Source organism: Bos grunniens, chromosome 22 (genome assembly GCF_055505025.1).
Source record: "Bos grunniens cultivar Pamir isolate PY7600 chromosome 22, Bosgru_T2T1.0, whole genome shotgun sequence".
NCBI classification, from domain to species: domain Eukaryota; kingdom Metazoa; phylum Chordata; class Mammalia; order Artiodactyla; family Bovidae; genus Bos; species Bos grunniens.
This window is the reverse complement of record NC_141186.1, coordinates 25,257,900-25,278,444: the sequence shown is the minus strand read 5'-3', so window position 1 is coordinate 25,278,444 and position 20,545 is coordinate 25,257,900. Positions and strand designations below refer to the sequence as shown.

The 20,545-nt window shown below is 35.1% G+C and overlaps 1 protein-coding gene across 1 annotated transcript in view; it reads left to right on the top strand.

Annotated features, from left to right (window-relative positions):
- CNTN6 (contactin 6) overlaps nucleotides 1-20,545 on the top strand; it is a 260,095-nt gene that overhangs the window by 218,186 nt on the left and 21,364 nt on the right. Inside the window, exons 12-16 of the mRNA XM_086366672.1 lie at nucleotides 13,043-13,218; nucleotides 13,576-13,693; nucleotides 14,302-14,460; nucleotides 14,583-14,732; nucleotides 17,478-17,548. Of these exons, the coding sequence (XP_086222798.1) occupies nucleotides 13,043-13,218; nucleotides 13,576-13,693; nucleotides 14,302-14,460; nucleotides 14,583-14,732; nucleotides 17,478-17,548 (674 nt within the window). The remainder of the gene's footprint in view (nucleotides 1-13,042; nucleotides 13,219-13,575; nucleotides 13,694-14,301; nucleotides 14,461-14,582; nucleotides 14,733-17,477; nucleotides 17,549-20,545) is intronic.

Here is a 20,545-nt window from a genome sequence, read left to right as displayed (position 1 = left end):
ATATTTCCTTAATTCCCTTATTTTCAGTAGGATTTTCCTCACCCTCAACTGGGCTTGGTGATAGGCAGTTCAAAGACCCTCTGTTTTATATTTTCTCAGCAAAGTAATTTGCTGGTCTTCTTCTTAGATGAGAAACTACTCTAGAGACCAAATAACATCCTATTCATAAATTCCCAAATGAATGAATACATAAAGACATGCTAAATAAGTTTTCCCCTCTGTCTTCCCACTGCCAGCCTGTGACTGACCTTTATAGTAAGTCAATTAGAAATCATTCAACTTCATTACAGTTTCTCAAATTTTGTCTCCACTCTTGATCTCTGTTTTGGTGGATTTGTATCTTAGAAGATAAATTTCTTTGGCATCATTTATTAAATGTTTATGAAGAACTTGAAATAAATACTATATAATCAATTATCATTACCAGTATAACATCATATTTTTACTGTGATTCTATTTTTCTCATCTAATATTTAGAAAAAGTCAAGTTTTAGCTATGTTTTGCTCAAACAAAATTTATCAAGTAAACTGGAAAGCACAATTTGTGGGTCATGAACTCACCTCTTCCACTTATACAATAGATTAATTCCCCACTTGTACAATAAATTAATTCCTTCTCACGTTCAGGGATATTCTCTCTCTCTCTTTCTCCCTTTCTCTCTCATTCAACCTCTCTCTTTCAAACCTCCCTCCATCTCTCTCCCTCTTTTTCTCCCTCCCCACCCCTTTCTTGTCCCTCTCCTTCACTTTGTCTTTTTCATCTCTATTATCCCCTCTGAGGTATCATTCACACCACCATACTCACATAATTTTAAAAATAGTCATTTTCTGACCATGATTCCCCCTATGGCTATTGCCATATTGGACTTTTCCCCTTTATACCAAAGCTCTTTTAAAAATTTGTCTGTATGAGCTTGCGTTTTTCAATCCTTCTTGTCCATTCTGTTTTGAATCCATGCAACCAGGCATCAGAATTTCTCTTAACAGGGTGACTAGTAGCCTCCACACTGTTTAGTCCAGTGGTCAGTTCTCAGTCTTCATCTTTCTTATTCTATCAGACTACTGATCATATTCTTCTTCATATATATCTCACTTCGTTGCCAAGACACAGTATTTGTCAGATTTTCCTTTAATCTCTTGAGTCACTCTTTTCCAATTTCCTCTTATCAATTTTCTTAATTTGGAATATACTACCATTCACTTGGTAACTCATCTAGTCTCATCATCTAAAATAACATCGATAAGCTAATTCCCAAAATGATAAACCAATGTAAGCATTTTTCTTAATTCCAAAATCCAACGAGCAATTTATCATATTCGCTTATCAGTTTGCTACATCCTAACACTGACCTCCTAATTCTCACTCCCCAAACTTGCTTCTCCTACCACTTTATGAATGACAACTTATAATGACAGTTGCTCAAGCCAAATTCTTGTAGTCATTCTAACTCATTTTCCAAAAATGGCCTCAACAATCAAGATATGCAAAGAATCTAACCACTTTCCACCACTTCAATTATCAAATATTAAACCATTAAACCATTATTGTCACTTTCCCAAAGTATGTCTCTTGATGACAACCAAGTTCATTTTACCTGCTGGGGATATAGGACAATGTGAAGAGACACTTCTGATAGTCAGAACTGAAGGATCTACTAACATCTAGTACATAGAGGCCAAAGATGCTGCTAGATATTCTGTAATGCACAGAACAGTCTCCCCACTTCCGTCTGAATCGACTGACCCGTACATGCAACAAAAAATTATCTGGCCCAAAATGATAACAATATTAAAGTTAAGGGATGCACCATAGTCTCAAAAACATGAGTCTCAATTCCATCTTTGTCTTCCTTCTAGAAGCTTGAATATTCATATTAAATTGTAGATGACATTTTTGCTTCTTTTACGGAGATCCTAGGACTTCCTTGGTGGCTCAGATGGTAAAGTGTCTGCCTACAATGTGGGAGACCCGGGTTCGATCCCTGGGTCAGGAAGATCCTCTGGAGAAAGAAATGTCAACCCACTACAGTACCCTTGCTTGGAAAATCTCATGGATGGAGGAGTGTGGTAGTTTACAGTCCACGGGGTCACAAAGAGTCAGACAGGACTGAGTAACTTCACACTTCTAAAGGCTCCTCAGTTCAGTGTTGTTTTATTTGCTCAGTCCCATTCTGATGTATACCTGGAAGAATTTATGGGTTCTGTACTAATTTAATGGTTTTGAATTAAATGTTGAATAAACAATTAGTATAGTTTTAAACTCATTAAGAGTTTCTACATCTGTCCTAAGGAGCACTCATTTCTTTCTCCAAATGACATGAATCATCACACTGCTCAAGCTGTTAGATGTCCTAAATATTCCTAAGACTACATATAATCTATTATAAAACATTAATAACATGGATAAACTTCTGTCCTGACTAGTTAAAGTAGCTTTGTCACACCAATTTCAATTACAAATATTGTAAAAAATATTTTTTTAAATAAAAATTTCAACAAGAAATTTTGGTAGTCTCACAGTGCCAGAAAGACAAAAAGCTGAGCTCAGAATCAACCAAACAGAATGAAGTCAGCTAAGCAATTCAGTCTTACCCCTAAGGGACCATGCCCTAGTAATAACAACAGAATAAAATTGTCCAAGACTTAAAGTCACTGACTGCAGACTCAGATTGATCAATTCCTGACTAGATTCTGCTCTTTTTCCGAATGCCTGCTTAAAAAGTAAGTCTTCTTGGGAAAATTGTAACAAAATGAAAATATTTACATTTTGAGCCACAGTGCCTGATATTTCATAAATGTTATTATCAATAGCTGGAGCCAGGACCAAAGGACCCAAACCCAGAGAAATATCAGAAAATAACAAGACATTACAACTGATAGAAAGGTAGAAGTTGTTACACAAGGATTTTAAAATAATTGTGATTATCTGTCATTTTAGTTATTAAATCTTGTCCAACGCTTTGTGACCCCATGTACTCTAGCCCACCAGGCTCCTCTGTCCATGAGATTTCCCGGCAAGAACGCTGGAGTGGGTTGCCATTTCCTTCTCAAAGGGGCTCTTCCACACCCAGGGATCAAACCTGTGTCTCCTGTATTGGCAGACAGATTCTTTATGGCTGAACCACCAGGGAAGCCCCAATTGTGATTAGTATGTTTTTCAAAAAGAGAACCAGATGGAGAATTTCAGAAGAGAAATGGTATGTATTCAAAATTAATTGGAAGCTCTAGAAGTGAAAAGTACAAAGGCTAAAATTAAGAACAAAATAGATCGATTTAATAGCCGAATAGATATTTCAAAGAAGATTAGTAAAGAGGAGGATATATGAATAGAAAATATCCAGAATGGAAAAATAAAGCAATAGGAAAGACAAAAAAGAACATAAGAAACATATTGCTTATGGTAAATAGCTCTAACACGTGAAATCTTGGTTCTAAAAGGAGCAGAGAGGGGAGAAATAAAATGAGAGATGGAGAATTTGAAGAAATATTTGCCAGAGATTAAAAAAAAAACTTTAAATGACAGCAGTCATCTATTCAGGAAATCATATGAGCCTCACTAGGATAAACACAAAAGAAAAGTTAAATAAGCACATAGTAGTGAAACCAAAGGGGAGGAAAAATCATTCCAATTAAAAAAAAAAAAAACTAGCAAAGACATTGACAGTTATCATAACAAGAAAATTAAAGGACTCAAGAAGATAGTAGAAAGACCTTTCTAACCGTCTTTCAGATGATACAGTAAAATTCTATTCCAAGTACAGATATTCTCTTTAATGAAGACAAACAGAGATGCTTTCACACAAACAAAATCTCAGAAAATTCATCACTAAAATCTTCAGAAAAGAACATAAATGGAAGAAGAAATTAAAAGCAATTGGAAGAGTTAATATATTCATATGAGACTAACTGAGATTCTGAGCAATTAGAAAGAGGATCCAAATTTAAAGTTTTAATTTCTAGTCTTCACAAGTTAACTAACAAAAGAAAATACCAGAGAATTTCATCACCTGTTTTAAGTGCTATTTATATGCTAGTTTTCTTTATATTGGTATCTTAGCAACATTTTCAATAATGTCATAGACAAGTAAAGGCAGAATCACATGTTTACAGAGGGAGAAAGATTTGGTGATTTTCTTAAGGTATGTCAGTGTTTTGAGAGAAGTTGATAATTTCAGAACCTCCTGAGCCATTATTATTCTGAACAATGACACTGAAAGACTATTACTCAGAGACGGAGATTTTCACTGAGTTAAAACTACAAAGGAAACAAATAAATACTGACCTAAAGTAATATTTCCTAGATGCTCAAAAGACCAATACATGATGGATTGCCATCCCTGGCTTGTAAAAATATACCTGAGGATCATGATATGTAGTAGTGTGTTTTGCCATTCATATAGGAACAAGCCACACTTATATTTAAAGAAATCATGCTAAACAATTCTGAGATACTTTGATGATAGTTTTCATGTCTCCTGAGGTGCTCTTAACTAAAGATGTGTTCTGGAAATATCACTGTCTATTTTGACAATGTGAATTTGAGTAAAGTTCATCAAAAGCATTATGGATTTTATTAAGTCTTTTTTTACACCTCTTAAGGGTAGGATTGTTATATCAAGCTATTTTCATATGATACAAATCTCATTGAAATAGATTGAAAAGAGTAAATATTAAAATTCTGTTATTTTATGAACTCTTCATTAACTCATGCCATTCATATTTAAAATAACCTTCAAAAAATGGTCAGTCATCACTCAAAGCTGAATGGAAAAGTTGCCTCCCTATTCTGTATGTAAATAATCATTATCCCCATCATTTTCTTTCTGTCTTTCTTTTATTGTTACTGAAAATTAGAAACATGCAAAACAGTAAAGAAGGTAGTATAAGGAACACTGTGCACAAATCAATCAGGGTTGGTCATTATCAACTCATATCCAACTTTGTTTCACCTATACCCTCACCTACTTTCCCCAAATCCACCCAAATATCTCAAGGCAAATCATAAATACTATAATTCCATTTATGAATATTGCAGAATGTATTTTAAATGATAAGAGGATCTTTTTAGCATAACAATAAACCAATTTTCTCATCTTAAATATTAACAATTACTCCAAAATTTTTCAGAGTTAAATTTTACATGATTTTCTCATAAATATATATTTATATATGCATAATGAATGCTAAATACACATACATATACATGTATACATATATACATATACATACATGTATACATATACATGTATATGTGTGTGTATTTCAACTCTCTTTAACCATGAAAGTCATATTTCCAAACTTTATTTCTTAGAATTCTTTATATTTCAAGATATATTAAGAGGTGTTGCATGAATTAAAAATGTTCCATATCTAGTAAGTGCAGGAAATCTAGAATTAAATAAATTTTTAAAAGATTCTTTATGCAGGAATATTCAGAGCTTTTAATATGCTAAAATGTGCTACGGAACTCTAAAAGCAAACAAAGTACACAGAATTAATTATAGTTGAATAGCCTGAGAAGTTCATCTTGGTTTATTTTTGAAGCACCACTAATCAGTAACATTTTACTGGATATGACTTTTTCCTCCTGAAACCAAAGCATTGGTGACTTTATGACAATATAGTTTACATAGCTTGGACTTTCCTAAAATAGAAAATTCAAGTTCAATTTTCAAAACCTAAGGCAATATTTCTCAAAGCATGGACCTGGACTGACCACATCAAAATCAACTGAAGAAGCAACCTGTTAAAAATCCATTTCTAGATCCTTCCTGCAACCCTGCTGAATCCGTAATTCTTGTGGAAGCAGAGAAATTCACATTTTGAACACAGTCTCCAGGAAATTCATGCTAAATTTTTAAACTACTAGAGCAGAATTTCTATAAATACTTAAGGAATAGGCAGGAAAAATATAATTATGTGAAATGAAAAGGAATTACTATCCTCCTATTTTGTTTCAGAAAAAGAGCTTTAAAGAATTTCAAAGTTTTACAAATGATACAGTCTAGCACAGTTGACATCCTTCTTTTTTAATTCATTATAATTCATGCCCTAATTATCTTACTTTTCCACAAATACCAAGAAGTATTTCAGTGTTAATAATGAGCTTCAGCTTACTGCACCTACTCTACCAGAATGTATGCGTTCCCAGGAAAAGAGTACACTAGAAGTGTGTATGTAAATCCCTCCACTCCTCCAGAGTGATTTGAATAGCTTTTTTTCTTTTTTTTCCTCCAATGTTAGTTTCTTAAGAAGTTAAAGTGTATGCAAAGGAGGAGTCTGAACTTGTTAATGAACTAAAACTACTCCTTGTTCTTTCCCTAAAATAGCATAAAAATTGTTTATGTTTCTTCTGCTCGAGAACCATTCTTCCATTCTCTGCAAGTGTGACTTTGTCTCTGCGGGATATTCACTTCTAGTTCAGAGATAGAACTGTGGCGGTTGCAGAAGGGAGCTCTTTAGATAGCAATTAGCAGTCTTGTGGGTGTTGGAGAGCCACCTACACAGGATTAGGGCAGGTCCGCATGTGGTGTGAGGACAGAATACAGTAGTTATAAGCGTTCTTGTCCATGCTCCCCCTCACCCCCACAGGAGGGTACTCACAGGGAAACTGTGCTCAGATAATCATGCATTCCCTGTTTTGGATAACAAGTCTGCCTACATAGAAGCTTCTTCTTTTAAATATAATCCACTTTTTTTTTCACCGTACAGAAACTGGTATGTCTCTATGCCATTTATTCCCTCTGCTTTGTACTTCCAAGGCTTCTCATTTTATCAGCAATTTTTTAACAGGGCATCCAGGGCTGGTTTCAGCCTTGTGCAGCCCAGTCACACAGGATCCCATGCTGAGTTTTGCCTCATGTTTGGTCTAATGCTCTGTTGTCACTATCTTGAAATCCTTGATCACTTTGTTTCTGAACTTACACTTTGTAAGTGAAAAATCTACAGGGACAGTGGAGCATGCACTTGAGCAGAGGAGATATGCTGGGTAGAAGCACAAACAAGTTTTTACGGCTCAGCAGCAGCTACTTGTGCACAAACGGGTTCAGGTCTGTGCACCATGCAGTCAATATTTTTGCACAACAGGTGGTATCGTGTACACACATGTGCCTCATGGGAGTGAGTGCTGAGAGCTGAGGCCCAGAGGAGGGTGGCACATCAGGACCTGGGGCCAAATTGATAAAGGTGATGATGGCAGCAGCTGTGGAAAAATCAGAGGATGACAGCAAGGGCTTCAGGGGAGCAAGATAATGAGAAAGAGTCAATGTCAAGATCCACGGTGAGAGGTCAGCTACCCTATCTGTCCTCAGAGGATGTCAAATGTCATCTGTACAAATATTAACTCTTCATTCCGAGCACCAGGACAGGCTCCGTCAGGGCCAAGCCAGTAAATTTTGTCAGTAAAGTATTATGAAGCAAAAGCCTAAATATGGACATTGCAATAAAGCATATCATAGTGACATGAAGTTTTCAAAGTTTAGCATACATGATTTTGAAAATGTGTGCAACACTAGAAAGCTAATATCCAGAGGCTTAGAAATAGACATTCAAATTTAAATATTAATTTGCCCAATGGGAAAAATACTACTTTTATACTGTTTCAGGTAAACCAAATATTAATGAGTGTTTCTTCATAATTGAAGATATAGCAGTAGAATGCCTAAACATTTTGGATTATACACAAACCACTAAGCCACTTTCAGTTTCTTGTGAAACCTTCACAAGTTACAGGTTGTGTCCAAAGAATATAAGTTTCACTGTTTAGATTAACATCTAAAATTAAATCCAGACTTAAGAAGAATGGCTTTGTATGAAGAGTTAAGTCTTTTTAGAGAAAAATTGTTCCTTGAGAATCATTATCTTTAGACAGTCTAAGATTCAACATTTCAAAATAATTCATTGGAAGTTTATTCCAATTTAGTCACACCTATAAAATACTCTCAAGCGTTCTATAACAAGTGCATCAACAGAAACATGATTGCAAATTTTAAAAGAAAAATTTCAGAAAGCATTTGTTGTTTTATATTTGCCATGAACAACTGATGTCAATCACTTAAAATAAAATTACTAAAAATGTAAATTCTGATGACCTAATAAATAGATTTACAGAAAAGTGAGAAAACCCTCATGATCAATCGGGACTTAACTTTATTAATAAAGTATTATTATTTAATGAATTATATAAAATTGAACTAAAAATATATTTTTTGCAATTTGTATGCTTATGTTGTTACTCATGTATCACTATTACTCTGTTACATTTTATAGGTAATACATATATTAGTTTTAAATCAAAGTTCTCCATATTTAGCAAACTGCTTTTTCCCTATTTAAAAAAAAATCCACATATTATGTAGCTGTCCATAAGAACATCTAAAGCATACATTTTGAGTCTATCATAATTTTCAGTTTCACTCCTTGTTCACTCTCCAACACTGCTTTCTAGCAAAATGGCTGCCTTGTATTCACATGCTATATTTGTTCTTTACACAGATTTTTTGTAAATGCTCCTGCCTGCATGGTGAATAAAGTTACTTCTTCCGGCCAATTATGTTTACTTAGCTAACTCCTATTTGCCTTCTTTGTGTGTGTGCTCAGTCATGTCCAATCCTTTGTTATCCCAAGAATACTGCAGTGCGTTGTCATTTCCTACTTCAGATCTTCCTCACACTAAGATTGACTCTTGAGCCTCCTGCATTGGCAAGCAGATTCTTTCCCACTCCACTACCTGGAAATCCATTTGCCTTTTACTGTCAACTAAAACAACTCTTTCTTAAAAAAATCATCCTTCAGCATTCACTATTTTAATAGAATTATTTATTTCTAATATATGGCACTTACCACAGTTACAGGGCTTTCCTGGTGGTTCAGATAGTGAAGAATCTCTCTGCAATGCAGGAGACCCCAGTTCAATCCCTGGGTTAGGAAAGTCCCCTTGAAAAGGGAATGGTTACCCACACCAGTATTCTTGCCTGGAAAATCCCATGGAGAGAGGAGCCTGGTAGGCTACAGTCCATAGGGTCACAAGGAGTTGGACTCAACTCTTAGTAACTAACATTCTCACTTTTCATCATAGTTATACCTACGTATTTCTAAGTATGAGTTGTTTAATATCAGTTGTTTAATATCAGCTTGTTGCTTTAGATATAAACCTCTAAGGCACACATTGCATCATATTTATTTTGTGCTTTAATTCCTTCTCTTTTCATTGTTGTTGTTGTTCAGTCACTCAGTCGTGCCCAGCTCTTTGCAACCCCATGGACTGCAGCACACCAGCTTCCCTGTCCTTCACCATCTCCTGGAGGTTGCTTAAACTCATGTCCATTGAGTTGGTGATGCCATACAACCGTCTTATCTTCTGTCGTCCCCTTCTCCTGCCTTTGATCTTTCCCAGCATCAGGGTCTTTTCTAATAAGTCATGTCTTCACATCAGTTGGCCAAAGTATTGGAGCTTCAGCTTCAGCATCAGTCCTTCCAATGAATATTCAGGGCTGATTTTCTTTAGGATTGACTGGTTTGATCTTCTTGCAGACCAAGGGACTCTCAAGAGTCTTCTCCAAAATCACAAAAAGCAGCAATTCTTCAGTGCTCAGCCTTCTTTATGGTCCAACTCTCACATACACACATGACTATTGGAAAAGAGTATTTGACTCTATGGATCATTGTTGGCAAAGTAATTTCTCTGCTTTTTATTATGCTATCTAGGTTTGTCATAACTTTTCTTCCAAGGAGCAAGTGTCTTTAATTTCATGGCTCTGGTCACCATCCACAGTGATTTTGGTGCCCAAGAAAATAGTTTGTCACTGTTTCCATTGTTTCCCCATCTATTTGACATGAAGTGATGAGAACAGATGCCATGATCTTAGTTTTTTAATGTTTCATTTTATTTCCTTTACTTAGCAGACAGCTGGAATTTGGTGGTTGCTCAATAAATATTACTTAATAAGTGAATTAATTAGTGAAAATATGTGAACATTGTAATAAATTATTTCTTATTCATGGAGTTTTAGTCATCATTAATATACTTCTGGTGAGCTATGTATATAGGGAATGATTTGTCTAATTTTGTCACTTTGTAGTGCCATAATTAGAAGGAGAGGCTTTCATTTTTAATGCTTGAAAATTATTTTTAATTGCATGATCTAAAACTTTAAATCAGAGCAGTTTTATTCTACCAGCACATTGAATTATCCACCTCATCCTCCTATGAATGTAAATAAGATGTTAGTGAAATATTTTTTTAAAGATACTATAAGAAGGAAAATATTCCCTAGTTTTAAAAAGTATTATTGAAACTGTGATATTGTTTATCTTTTCTTTGGGGGAGACCCATGAAGAAGGCTTGGGATTAAGAATGGATTTAGCCCTAAAAATCATTCTAGAAATGTTTCCCCAGAAATAGAGTAAAAAGTGCATGCATCTAACATAATAAGGGAAAGAGTATCTTTAATACATAAAAATAAGAAGATGCATTGAAACATGTAAAATATCATGTATGAAATGAGATGCCAGTCCAGGTTCAATGCACGATACTGGATGCTTGGGGCTAGTGCACTGGGACGACCCAGAGGGATGGTATGGGGAGGGAGGAGGGAGGACGGTTCAGGATGGGGAGCACATGTATACCTGTGATGGATTCATTTTGATATTTGGCAAAACTAATACAATTATGTTAAGTTTAAAAATAAAATAAAATTTTAAAAAAAGAAAAAAAAATATTGTAAAGTAATTATCTTCCAATTAAAATAAACAATTTAAAAAAAAAAGAAGATGCATCTGATGTAGACTGGGTTAGATTTTCCTCCGTCATATTCAGAAATATGTGTTTTTATTTTTCCATGATGCTTTTATTTATGTGTACCTTAAAGCCTATGATTATTTCTTCCTATTTTTTTATTGTTAAGAAAGCAGTCACCACTTTTAAAATATTAGAACAATACTTAAACATTCTATTGATAAAATACAGTGGCAAACTCATCGTATGAACATACACATTCAACTTCAGTGCTACTTTGATTTCTTGAGCAATACAGAGAAGCCAGAATGAAAGGAGAGATTTCAGCCTACCTCCTACAAGGTTAAATTTTATCTTATGAGTGATCTTTAGAGAAAGAGATTTTCCAGGGTCCCAATTTCATTTTGCTTTAAAACTGTTTTGAAACTTCATGTACAATATTTTTAAAATATAATTTTCCAAAATTCCTAATTCTTAAATATTAATCCCTTAGAATATAGTTTACTTTGGTAAGCTAGTGCATATCTACATGTAAATGTGTGTCCAAGTTCTTTTTTTTTTTTCTTTATGGTTATTTAGTTGCCATTTTGGTAAATTCTTAGTGCTCTAAAAGCAAAACTATGTAGTTTGGTATAAAATGTGTAAAAAATGATATCACTATGAGTCTATTTTAACCACAGAAATATAGGATTCCTGAGTCCAACTGGAAATTTGTTTGTGTCCTTTCAAATTGTCCTTTGAAACTGGTCAATGACATCATAGAACTTGTAGAGCAAGGATTGATATTGTGACACATATTTTTAGAAGCAAATTTTTTTTATGATAGATGTGTAACTCTAAAATTAAAAAATCTGGATGAGAAATGCAAATCAAAACCACTATGAGGTACCATTTCACACCAGTCAGAATGGCTGCGATCCAAAAGTCTACAAATAATAAATGCTGGAGAGGGTGTGGAGAAAAGGGAACCCTCTTACACTGTTGGTGGGATTGCAAACTAGTACAGCCACTATGGAGAACAGTGTGGAGATTCCTTAAAAAACTGGAAATAGAACTGCCTTATGATCCAGCAACCCCACTGCTGGGCATACACACTGAGGAAACCAGAAGGGAAAGAGACACGTGTACCCCAATGTTCATCGCAGCACTGTTTATAATAGCCAAGACATGGAAGCAACCTAGTTGTCCATCAGCAGATGAATGGATAAGAAAGCTGTGGTACATATACACAATGGAGTATTACTCAGCCATTAAAAACAATACATTTGAATCAGTTCTAATGAGGTGGATGAAACTGGAGCCTATTATACAGAGTGAAGTAAGCCAGAAGGAAAAACATAAATACAGTATACTAACACACATATATGGAATTTAGAAAGATGGTAACAATAACCCGGTGTACGAGACAGCAAAAGAGACACTGATGTATAGAACAGTCTTATGGACTCTGTGGGGGAGGGAGAGGGTGGGAAGATTCGGGAGAATGGCAGTGAAACATGTAAAGTATCGTGTGGGAAGCGAGTTGCCAGTCCAGGTTCGATGCATGATGCTGGATGCTTGGGGCTGGTGCACTGGGACGGCCCGGAGGGATGGTGTGGGGAGGGAGGAGGGAGGGGGGTTCAGGATGGGGAACACGTGTATACCTGTGGCGGATTCATTTTGATATTTGGCAAAACTAATACAATTATGTAAAGTTTAAAAATAAAATAAAATTGGAGGAAAAAAAAAAAAAATCTGGATGAAAAATAAAAAAGTCACCTCTGTCCTATTCATGTTGTACTTTAAAATAGAAATTTTTTTATCACAACTATGTCAGAAATAGAATAAATATGTAGTATTCACATTGGCAAATATAAACTTATGATTATAAATTTTAATATAATATGAACTATTGTAATTATGAACTTAGGAACACAATTGTTTCTAGTATATGAAATTAACCGAATAATTAGAGTTTTAACCATTTTGTGGGTTTTGCCTGGAATTTCAGAACAAAATAATAATAAAAATGGTGTGGTACACTCTCTATGTAGTGAATGTTGTCTTTTGAGGTCCCTGGTTTCTACTTATTTTAATATTAAGTATAAATGAGAATGTGTCTTGAATTTTCTTACAAGTAATAGGTTATATTTAATAATGTAGAAATATTTGAAAAGTGGGAATATAATTTTTCTTATTGAGTATAGTAGAGCTTTCATGTTGGACTTATATAATTTCAAACAATAGCAAAACGATTCAAAATATGTATTTTATAGCCATATGCTAGCATTTTATAAGGTTTTAAAACAATAATTTTTTTCTCAACAGAGAGGACTGTTATTACCGTTCCGCCTTCCACAATGGACGTTACAGTTGGCGAGAGTATAGTCCTACCTTGCCAAGTGTCCCGTGACCCCTCCGTTGACGTTGTATTTGTATGGTCTTTCAATGGAGACGTCATAGACTTTAAAAAAGGAATGGCTCATTTTGAGAGGATTGGAGGAGTAAGTTGCTGAAATTTTTAAGTGCTTAATAAAGTGGATCAAGCCTTTTACATGAATCAACCTTGTTCTTAATTATTGTCCCCATATTTATTTGCATGGATAATCACTCACTGTCTGTTTACAAAGCTGCATCTGTTTTTATTTTGTTTTATATCTTTCATAGAAGTGCTTGTGTTCTAGATGCAATTATAATTAAGGGGGTAATGAAAGGGGTCAAGTATGAAAAACTATAATGATACTGGTATATCTCCTAATCTCAGAGGTGCCTCATATTTCGTATTTATCCAGCTTTAAAAAAAAAATGAGACCTGCTGGGTGTCATTATGTTTTTATCCCTTTTTCCCTTTCTATCTACAGGAATCTGTTGGGGATTTGATGATAAGGAATATTCAGTTAAATCATTCAGGAAAATATCTATGCACAGTAAAAACAACTCTTGAGAGTTTATCTGCTGATGGTGATATCATTGTGAGAGGTAAGCATAAATGGTGAAAATAGATGACAGCACTGTTTATTCACAATCAAAGACATTAATATGTACATGGTAGATCTTTGAGTAACCACATTATGATAAAGCAGTAAAATAAATAGCACAATGTTTTTTTCCTAAACTCCAGCACCCCAGGGTGTGACTACAGATATGAACATTGAATTGAGTAGGTTTTGTTTCTTTATAAGGAATGATCAGACTTAGCTAGCAGTATTGGCCCCTAAAACTTAGATGTGCTTTCTATTCATAATAAACCACTCTTGTTTTTGAAGTTCTCCATATCAGTTGCATTTATTTGAGTTAGCTTTGGAGAGAGGAATGGGTGAGAATGGTTCTCAGTTTTTGAGATTAGCTCTCTATTGGATGATATTCAACAATCCCATGACTGGCATTTTCTAATCTTCAAAGGAAGCATTTCTAAATTAATCTCTCACCATGTAAGCTGAATTAATAGGGTTTTTATCACAAGTAATGTGCTAAAATACATTATGTTCGATATTTTATTTTCTAAGCATGACAGATCAAATATCCTTGTTCCAAATCCACAAATTTAACAATTTCTAATATAGTCATCATAAAACATATTTTTCAAGGTCCCCCAGGGCCCCCAGAGGATGTAAGAGTGAAACATATTTCCAGTACTACTTGTCAACTAAGCTGGAGACCAGGCTCAGATAATAACAGCCCCATTCAAATATATAGTATTCAGGCTCGGACACCATTTTCTGTGGGTTGGCAGGCTGTTTCTACGGGTAAGTGATGCATGATTTTGGATGACTTTCTAAAACAGATATTTTGTTTTGTTTTGATTAAATAGTTGATTTTTTTTCAGTTAGTGCCAATTTAGTTGCCTAAAGCATAACCTTCTTCTCAGTTCCAGAAATTCTCAATGGTAAGACATTCAATGCAACAGTGGTTGGTTTGAATCCTTGGGTTGAATATGAATTTCGTGTAGTTGCTGGGAACAGCATTGGGATTGGAGAACCAAGCAAGCCATCAGAATTGTTAAGAACCAAATCATCAGGTAAGATATCAATGTCTTCTAAAGATGAAGAAGATTGTTTATGATATAGTTACTAAAAATAATAAGTGAGAAGTCATGTAGCATTTTTGGTCCACAATCAGAAGCAGTAAACCAGTGGCTCTTATTTTCCATTTTTATGTGCACAGAGCAATGTGTATTTTCTCCAAAAAGTGAATTCAAAACAAGATGATTAAGAAGGCATGTCAAAAATAAGAATTTTTCAAAAGCAGTCCTCTCATCTTATCTGTTTTCTAGCCAAAATCCAATAGAGAATCTGTAGATTTGTAAATGTAAATAAGTTACCAATTGTTTCATTAAATATTGTAGCCAAGAATTAACTACGAATCTGTTGGTGCAGTCAGCCACACATTTCCACTTATTTTTCAACTCTGACCTAGCTTTGCAGCTTCAATGAGTGATAGCATCAAATTTTCCACATGGAAATGAGGTGAATGTTAAACTCATTTAATAGAAGCACTAATTGAGCATCAAGTGGTTTGCTGAACAGAAGAATACAGTAGAACCTGCCTCAGAAATCACACCTTAAACTCTTTTCAATGGATATTCTTTGTTCCACTCAAACTTTCACATCCAAGGTAATATTTGATCATCTCAATGAATCTAGCCAGAAAAGTTCATATTCTTATCCAGTCACCTATGAAGGATCATGCTGTTGCTGGCTTGGTTTAACACACACAAATTACTTCCAAAAAAGTGTGCGCAACTGTCAGATGTCAATAAATCACTTTTTAAACTAAAGGTAATGTAAGTCATTTTATTATAGAACTGGGGCTGGAAAATAATACATTCGATAGTGATAACATAAATTAAATAATTCTAAAAAAATTTAGAGCTAAGAGGTGAGTCTTTAATAGAAGAAAAGAAAGGCCAGGATGTAGCTGATGATCTTGGACAGTCAGTATTAGAAAGCAGACATCCAGACTTAAGCTCCAGCATTCACCATAACAGTAGTCCATAAACTAAATGAGAAAAGGCCTGACATAGTGAAATGCCTAAACACAGAAATTCCCAAGCCCTATCACAGAACAACCTTATATGAATCTAGACATGTGCCTCATGACTCTGGATACTAGCTTCAGTTTAAATTGTTTAAAGCTGATTTGTATTATGGAAGCTCTGGGCAGTGTTGATGCTGACTCTAAAGGTTTACAATAAAGTTTTTAATGTCACTTTCTGTTAATCACTAATACTCTCATTTCAGTAGCATAATGAAACTTGGTATTTATAATGATTTTCCTGAATCTCCAAATCATACTGAAGTGTGACTTTTTTTTGAGGGATGGTATCATCAAAAATAATTCCTCTCAATATGGTTTTAGTATTAGTATGGTTCGTTTGAAAACTGAATAAAAGAAGGAACTTCTATTACCCAGAATACTGATGACTTCGAAAGAGTTAAGCATAATTTAAAATAATTTTCTTATACATCTGAACTATTCGATTGCCCTAAAGTATGTCACTGTAAAGCTATCCTTGCAACTATAGAATCTATTCTGATTCACACTGCACTTGGCCAAAGGCTTTGGAAGACTTAGAAAATAGAGTATGGGTGCAGGGCAATCATCTGAATAAATTCTGAAGATCAAAATAGGCAAAGTTAGGGTTAATGTGAATATGAAAGTGGGTAATGTTTGGTGTTACTATTTAAAAAGGAAAGGAGATTATTATATCCGTATATCACTTATGGAGTTAAATATGTATGAAATGGGAATAAATAAAATAAGAAGTTTAGATTTATCTGAATGGTACCCATGGTAGAAGAAAAATTTTAAATGAGAAATTAAACATTGCATATTTTAATTTAAAATGATTGAATATAAATAATTGCATATAATTCAACCTTTAAAAAGTATCCTTATCACAGATTTAGCATACATTTGTTATTATTTCAGGAAAAGTGCTTTTTAACACTTCAACATGTATAAAGTAAAACTTCATTCTGATTATACACTACACTACTCCACTCATGCTCACAGTTGTCATCAATTCTACAATTTACCTTGAAATGTTTATATTTCATTGTACTAGTCCTTACAAAGGTATAATTGAAGGATGTTTATTTTCCTAATTTGTAAACATGATCAGTCTCTGTATTATTCTACCACTGAGTCTTAGGGTACTGAAGTTAAACCCAGGTAATTCTCTCAATCATGTCCTTGATCAGAGAACATCTTCTTACATTGACTGTGAAAAATTAGAGGAAAGGTCCTATTCTGTAGTGAGAGATTTGAGATTCAAACATGAAATTATAAACCAAGAGTATTTTAATTGATATATTTTAAGGACTCATTTTTAATCGTTAAAATATCCTGATGACTAACAAAAAGAAAAATTATTTTAGTTTGTTTATTGGAAAAAAATTAGTTAATAGACTGCCTCAGTAATTTGTTTACAGCACAACTGTATAATTAGGCACTAAATCAGCAGTGTTGCTGTTACCATCTGAATGGAACATCATTTTGCCAATTAGTAGATGATGCATAATAATATCAAACACATGATGTTACTCGATTTTGGAGCCAGGGTGCTCATGTATCAAACACTGTGTCCTCTCTCTTAGAAATTTGGATATTTGTAAACATAATTTATGTTCATTAAAAATGAAGACTCTCTCATAATGTGCCTGCGTGAGATTTTTTTAAGGTGAAATCCAAAAATAAAATTCTTCATGATGAAAAAATACTTTAATAATTGCCATCCTACATTTCTCTTGGTTGCTTTTAGTCCCTGCCGTGGCACCAACAAACATCAATGGAGGAGGAGGAAGTCGGTCTGAACTCATCATTACTTGGGAGGTAATTTTCTATCCAACTCAGTTATTTTGAGGGAAAAAGATTTAGCTGGCCAAGAAGAATATTGAAAAACAAAGAAGATTTATTTGATCACTATTGAGTATATAAAAATACATGGTATGAGAGACTCCTGATAATGCATAATTTAGAGGAGGTATTGGAAATTTTTTGTATTTTTCCCCCAATTAAGAGAGTATTTTTCCCCCAGCAATTGTGTTGACTAACTCAATACAATTCTTTCCCAAATATGAAACATAGCCCAGTGTCTGCTGATGGTGGGTCAGTAGCATTTTTGTTACTAGTTGATGAACTAGAAATTATTTTATTTATTACCTCTAAAATATTCATGAGTTAGGCTCAGCAGAATGCAGGTAAAAAATAATTTTTTCCCTATCATTGCTCTTTAAATCCTTCCAATTTGTTCTTCCCTGCATGTAGATGAAAGCTTAGGCAGACGGCATAGCTTTTGTAATCATCACTATTAACAGGTAGGTTGATTTTTGTACTTTAAAATTTTTTAAACCTGTTTTTTATTATCATAAAATTTGGACTTTCAACCAATCTAAAGTTTCTCATTTCCAGATGCTCAGGTCTGCCTTAGGGAAGGAATTCAATAGTGTGAAAGAGAATACATATTTAGTTCTCCCCTTTCCTTCATTCTGCTATTCAATTTCTCCTTTCCCAAGATAATTCCTCCAGAGTTATTGTGAATTAGGATTGGGAGAAGAGGTAATGGACAGAAATGGTCCTGATTGATGGTCATTTGTAATTTGACTTTGGTATACTCTAACTGACATTTCAGAGAGCAGTTGTTTGTTTTGCCATGATTTTTTTTGGTGGTGGTGGTGGGGAAGGTCCAGGAGGTGCCCCACTGGGGCCTTCTAGTTGTCATCTCTTGGCGCAGGCTGTTGGAAGGTCTCCTCAGTTACTGGAGTCTGGTGATCCATGGCCAGATTTTCGGTTATAGGTCGTCTCTCTCCTCTAGACACTGTTTGCGGACAGCCCCTTTTAATGGTGCTCACAGACAGCTTCCTACATGGGCTTCAAATCTGCTCTCAGCAAACATACACCTTTGTTCCATGTTCTGTGGAGGTGCAATGAGTCCCCACTTGGCCTGTCTTTACTCTGCTACAATACACTGTCCAGGTCTCTCTCCTCTTTGGAAGTTTCTCAGGCATTTGTCAGTTAAAAGAACCCACATCCCCCAAATTCCAGACAAATTCCCCATATCCCCCACATTCCATGAGTCTTTTTTTTTTTTCCTGAAGCCTTGTCACTTGGTTAGGCAAGAGGTAAGAAGTAGCCCCTTTACTTCTCTTGGGTAGGGGCTGGGAATACACAGCTTTTTCTACAATTGTCTCAAAAGAAATATCTCCCCACTAGTCTCTCCCTTAAATCAGCACTCCCTTTCTGTGCATTTCTCTTGGGTCATTCCCTTGTGGCTCAGCTAGTAAAGAATCCACCTGCAATGCAGGAGACCTGGGTTCAATCCTTGGGTTTGGAAGATCCCCTGGAGAAGGGAACGGCTACTCACTCCAATATTCTGGCCTGGAGAATTCCATGGGCTATACAGTCCATGGGGTCGCTAAGAGTTGGATACGACTGAGCGACTTTCACTTTTATTTTTCATAGGCTAAGTTGTGCCAAGGAGTCCTACATATAAATGGTTTGTATTCTTTGGAATGCATTGCATTCATGCCTTTATTATCAGCTTTGAGCCTCAGGTATAATTGATAAAAGAGCCTTGCTATGTCATTGCCCCGTGTACTTGCTTTTGACACAGTGATGATAATTTTCATAGCCATAACATCTACTTCTTTGGACATTTTAACATTACACCTAAGAACATGATGGCCATGGATGTTTTAGTTAAAAATTGTGATGTCTGATACATTAGAGGGGCTCTCATTAAGAGGTCGGGGGTGATTCATGCCTCAGGAGATATTTTACAATATCTGAGGACACGTATGGTTTTTTACAACTGAGGGGAGGGTTGTATCTGAGGCAAGAATGCTGATGAACATCCTGCAATGCACAGGATAGTACCCACCCCCACTCATGACAAGAAAATACATGCCCCCAGATGTCAAGAGCGCTGAGGTTGAGAAATACCATTGTAGAAGAGTAGTAATACATTGCATCTGTAAATGATTCTGCAGTAGTATAAAACATTCTATATACAGGGTTCATTTTATTCCTCACAAAATTCCATTACAGAAAGAATAGTAGTATTAAGCTCTCTTCATATGAGAGAACATGGAGACACATAAATGTTTTCTAAAAGTTGGGACAGACAGAGCCAGGAGCCAGGTGTGGCCCTGGAAGAGCGATGGGATCCTAAGAGGCCTGACACGGGGGTAACTCACTTGTCGAGAACTTACAGGATTTTAGATGCTGTGCTGGACATTTCATGTCATTTACTCCATGACAATGTTAGGTGGTCATGATGCCACATCCAGAAAACAGACTTAGAAACGTGAGACTGATGGACAGAGAAGCATCTGACCACAGGACTTTCATTCCATTCTCTTTCACTTTGTCCTGAATTAGAATTCCAATGGTCCCTATGCAAAGTTAAGGTTCAGGGAAGGTGGGAGTTCTGTATTTGCTTTGAATATTAAGTTAAAATAATTCCTGTCTACCAAACAAGTTTCCCACAAAAAACACTGACTCTCGAGTGGTCTAAAAGGATTGTTTTTATGGAATGGTGAGTAGGTTATATAGGTTTCAACATTCTTTGAAAGTCATATGAGTATTTCATCAGTGGTCTGACTTCACCTATTTTTTTCCTCCATGGTCAGAAATTACTGAAGGTAGGTAAATTGTGGTTTTTACTCAGTCTATACATGGGGATAATGGGAAATTCTATGTATACTATTCTTAAATAGAGATGATATTAACAACAAAAAATCTTTCCATGATTTATAGTGTTCTTTTTCTTAAGCTGGGTTCTGAAGACCTTCACCTACAGGCCAAATCTGGCCTCCTGCCTGAAATACA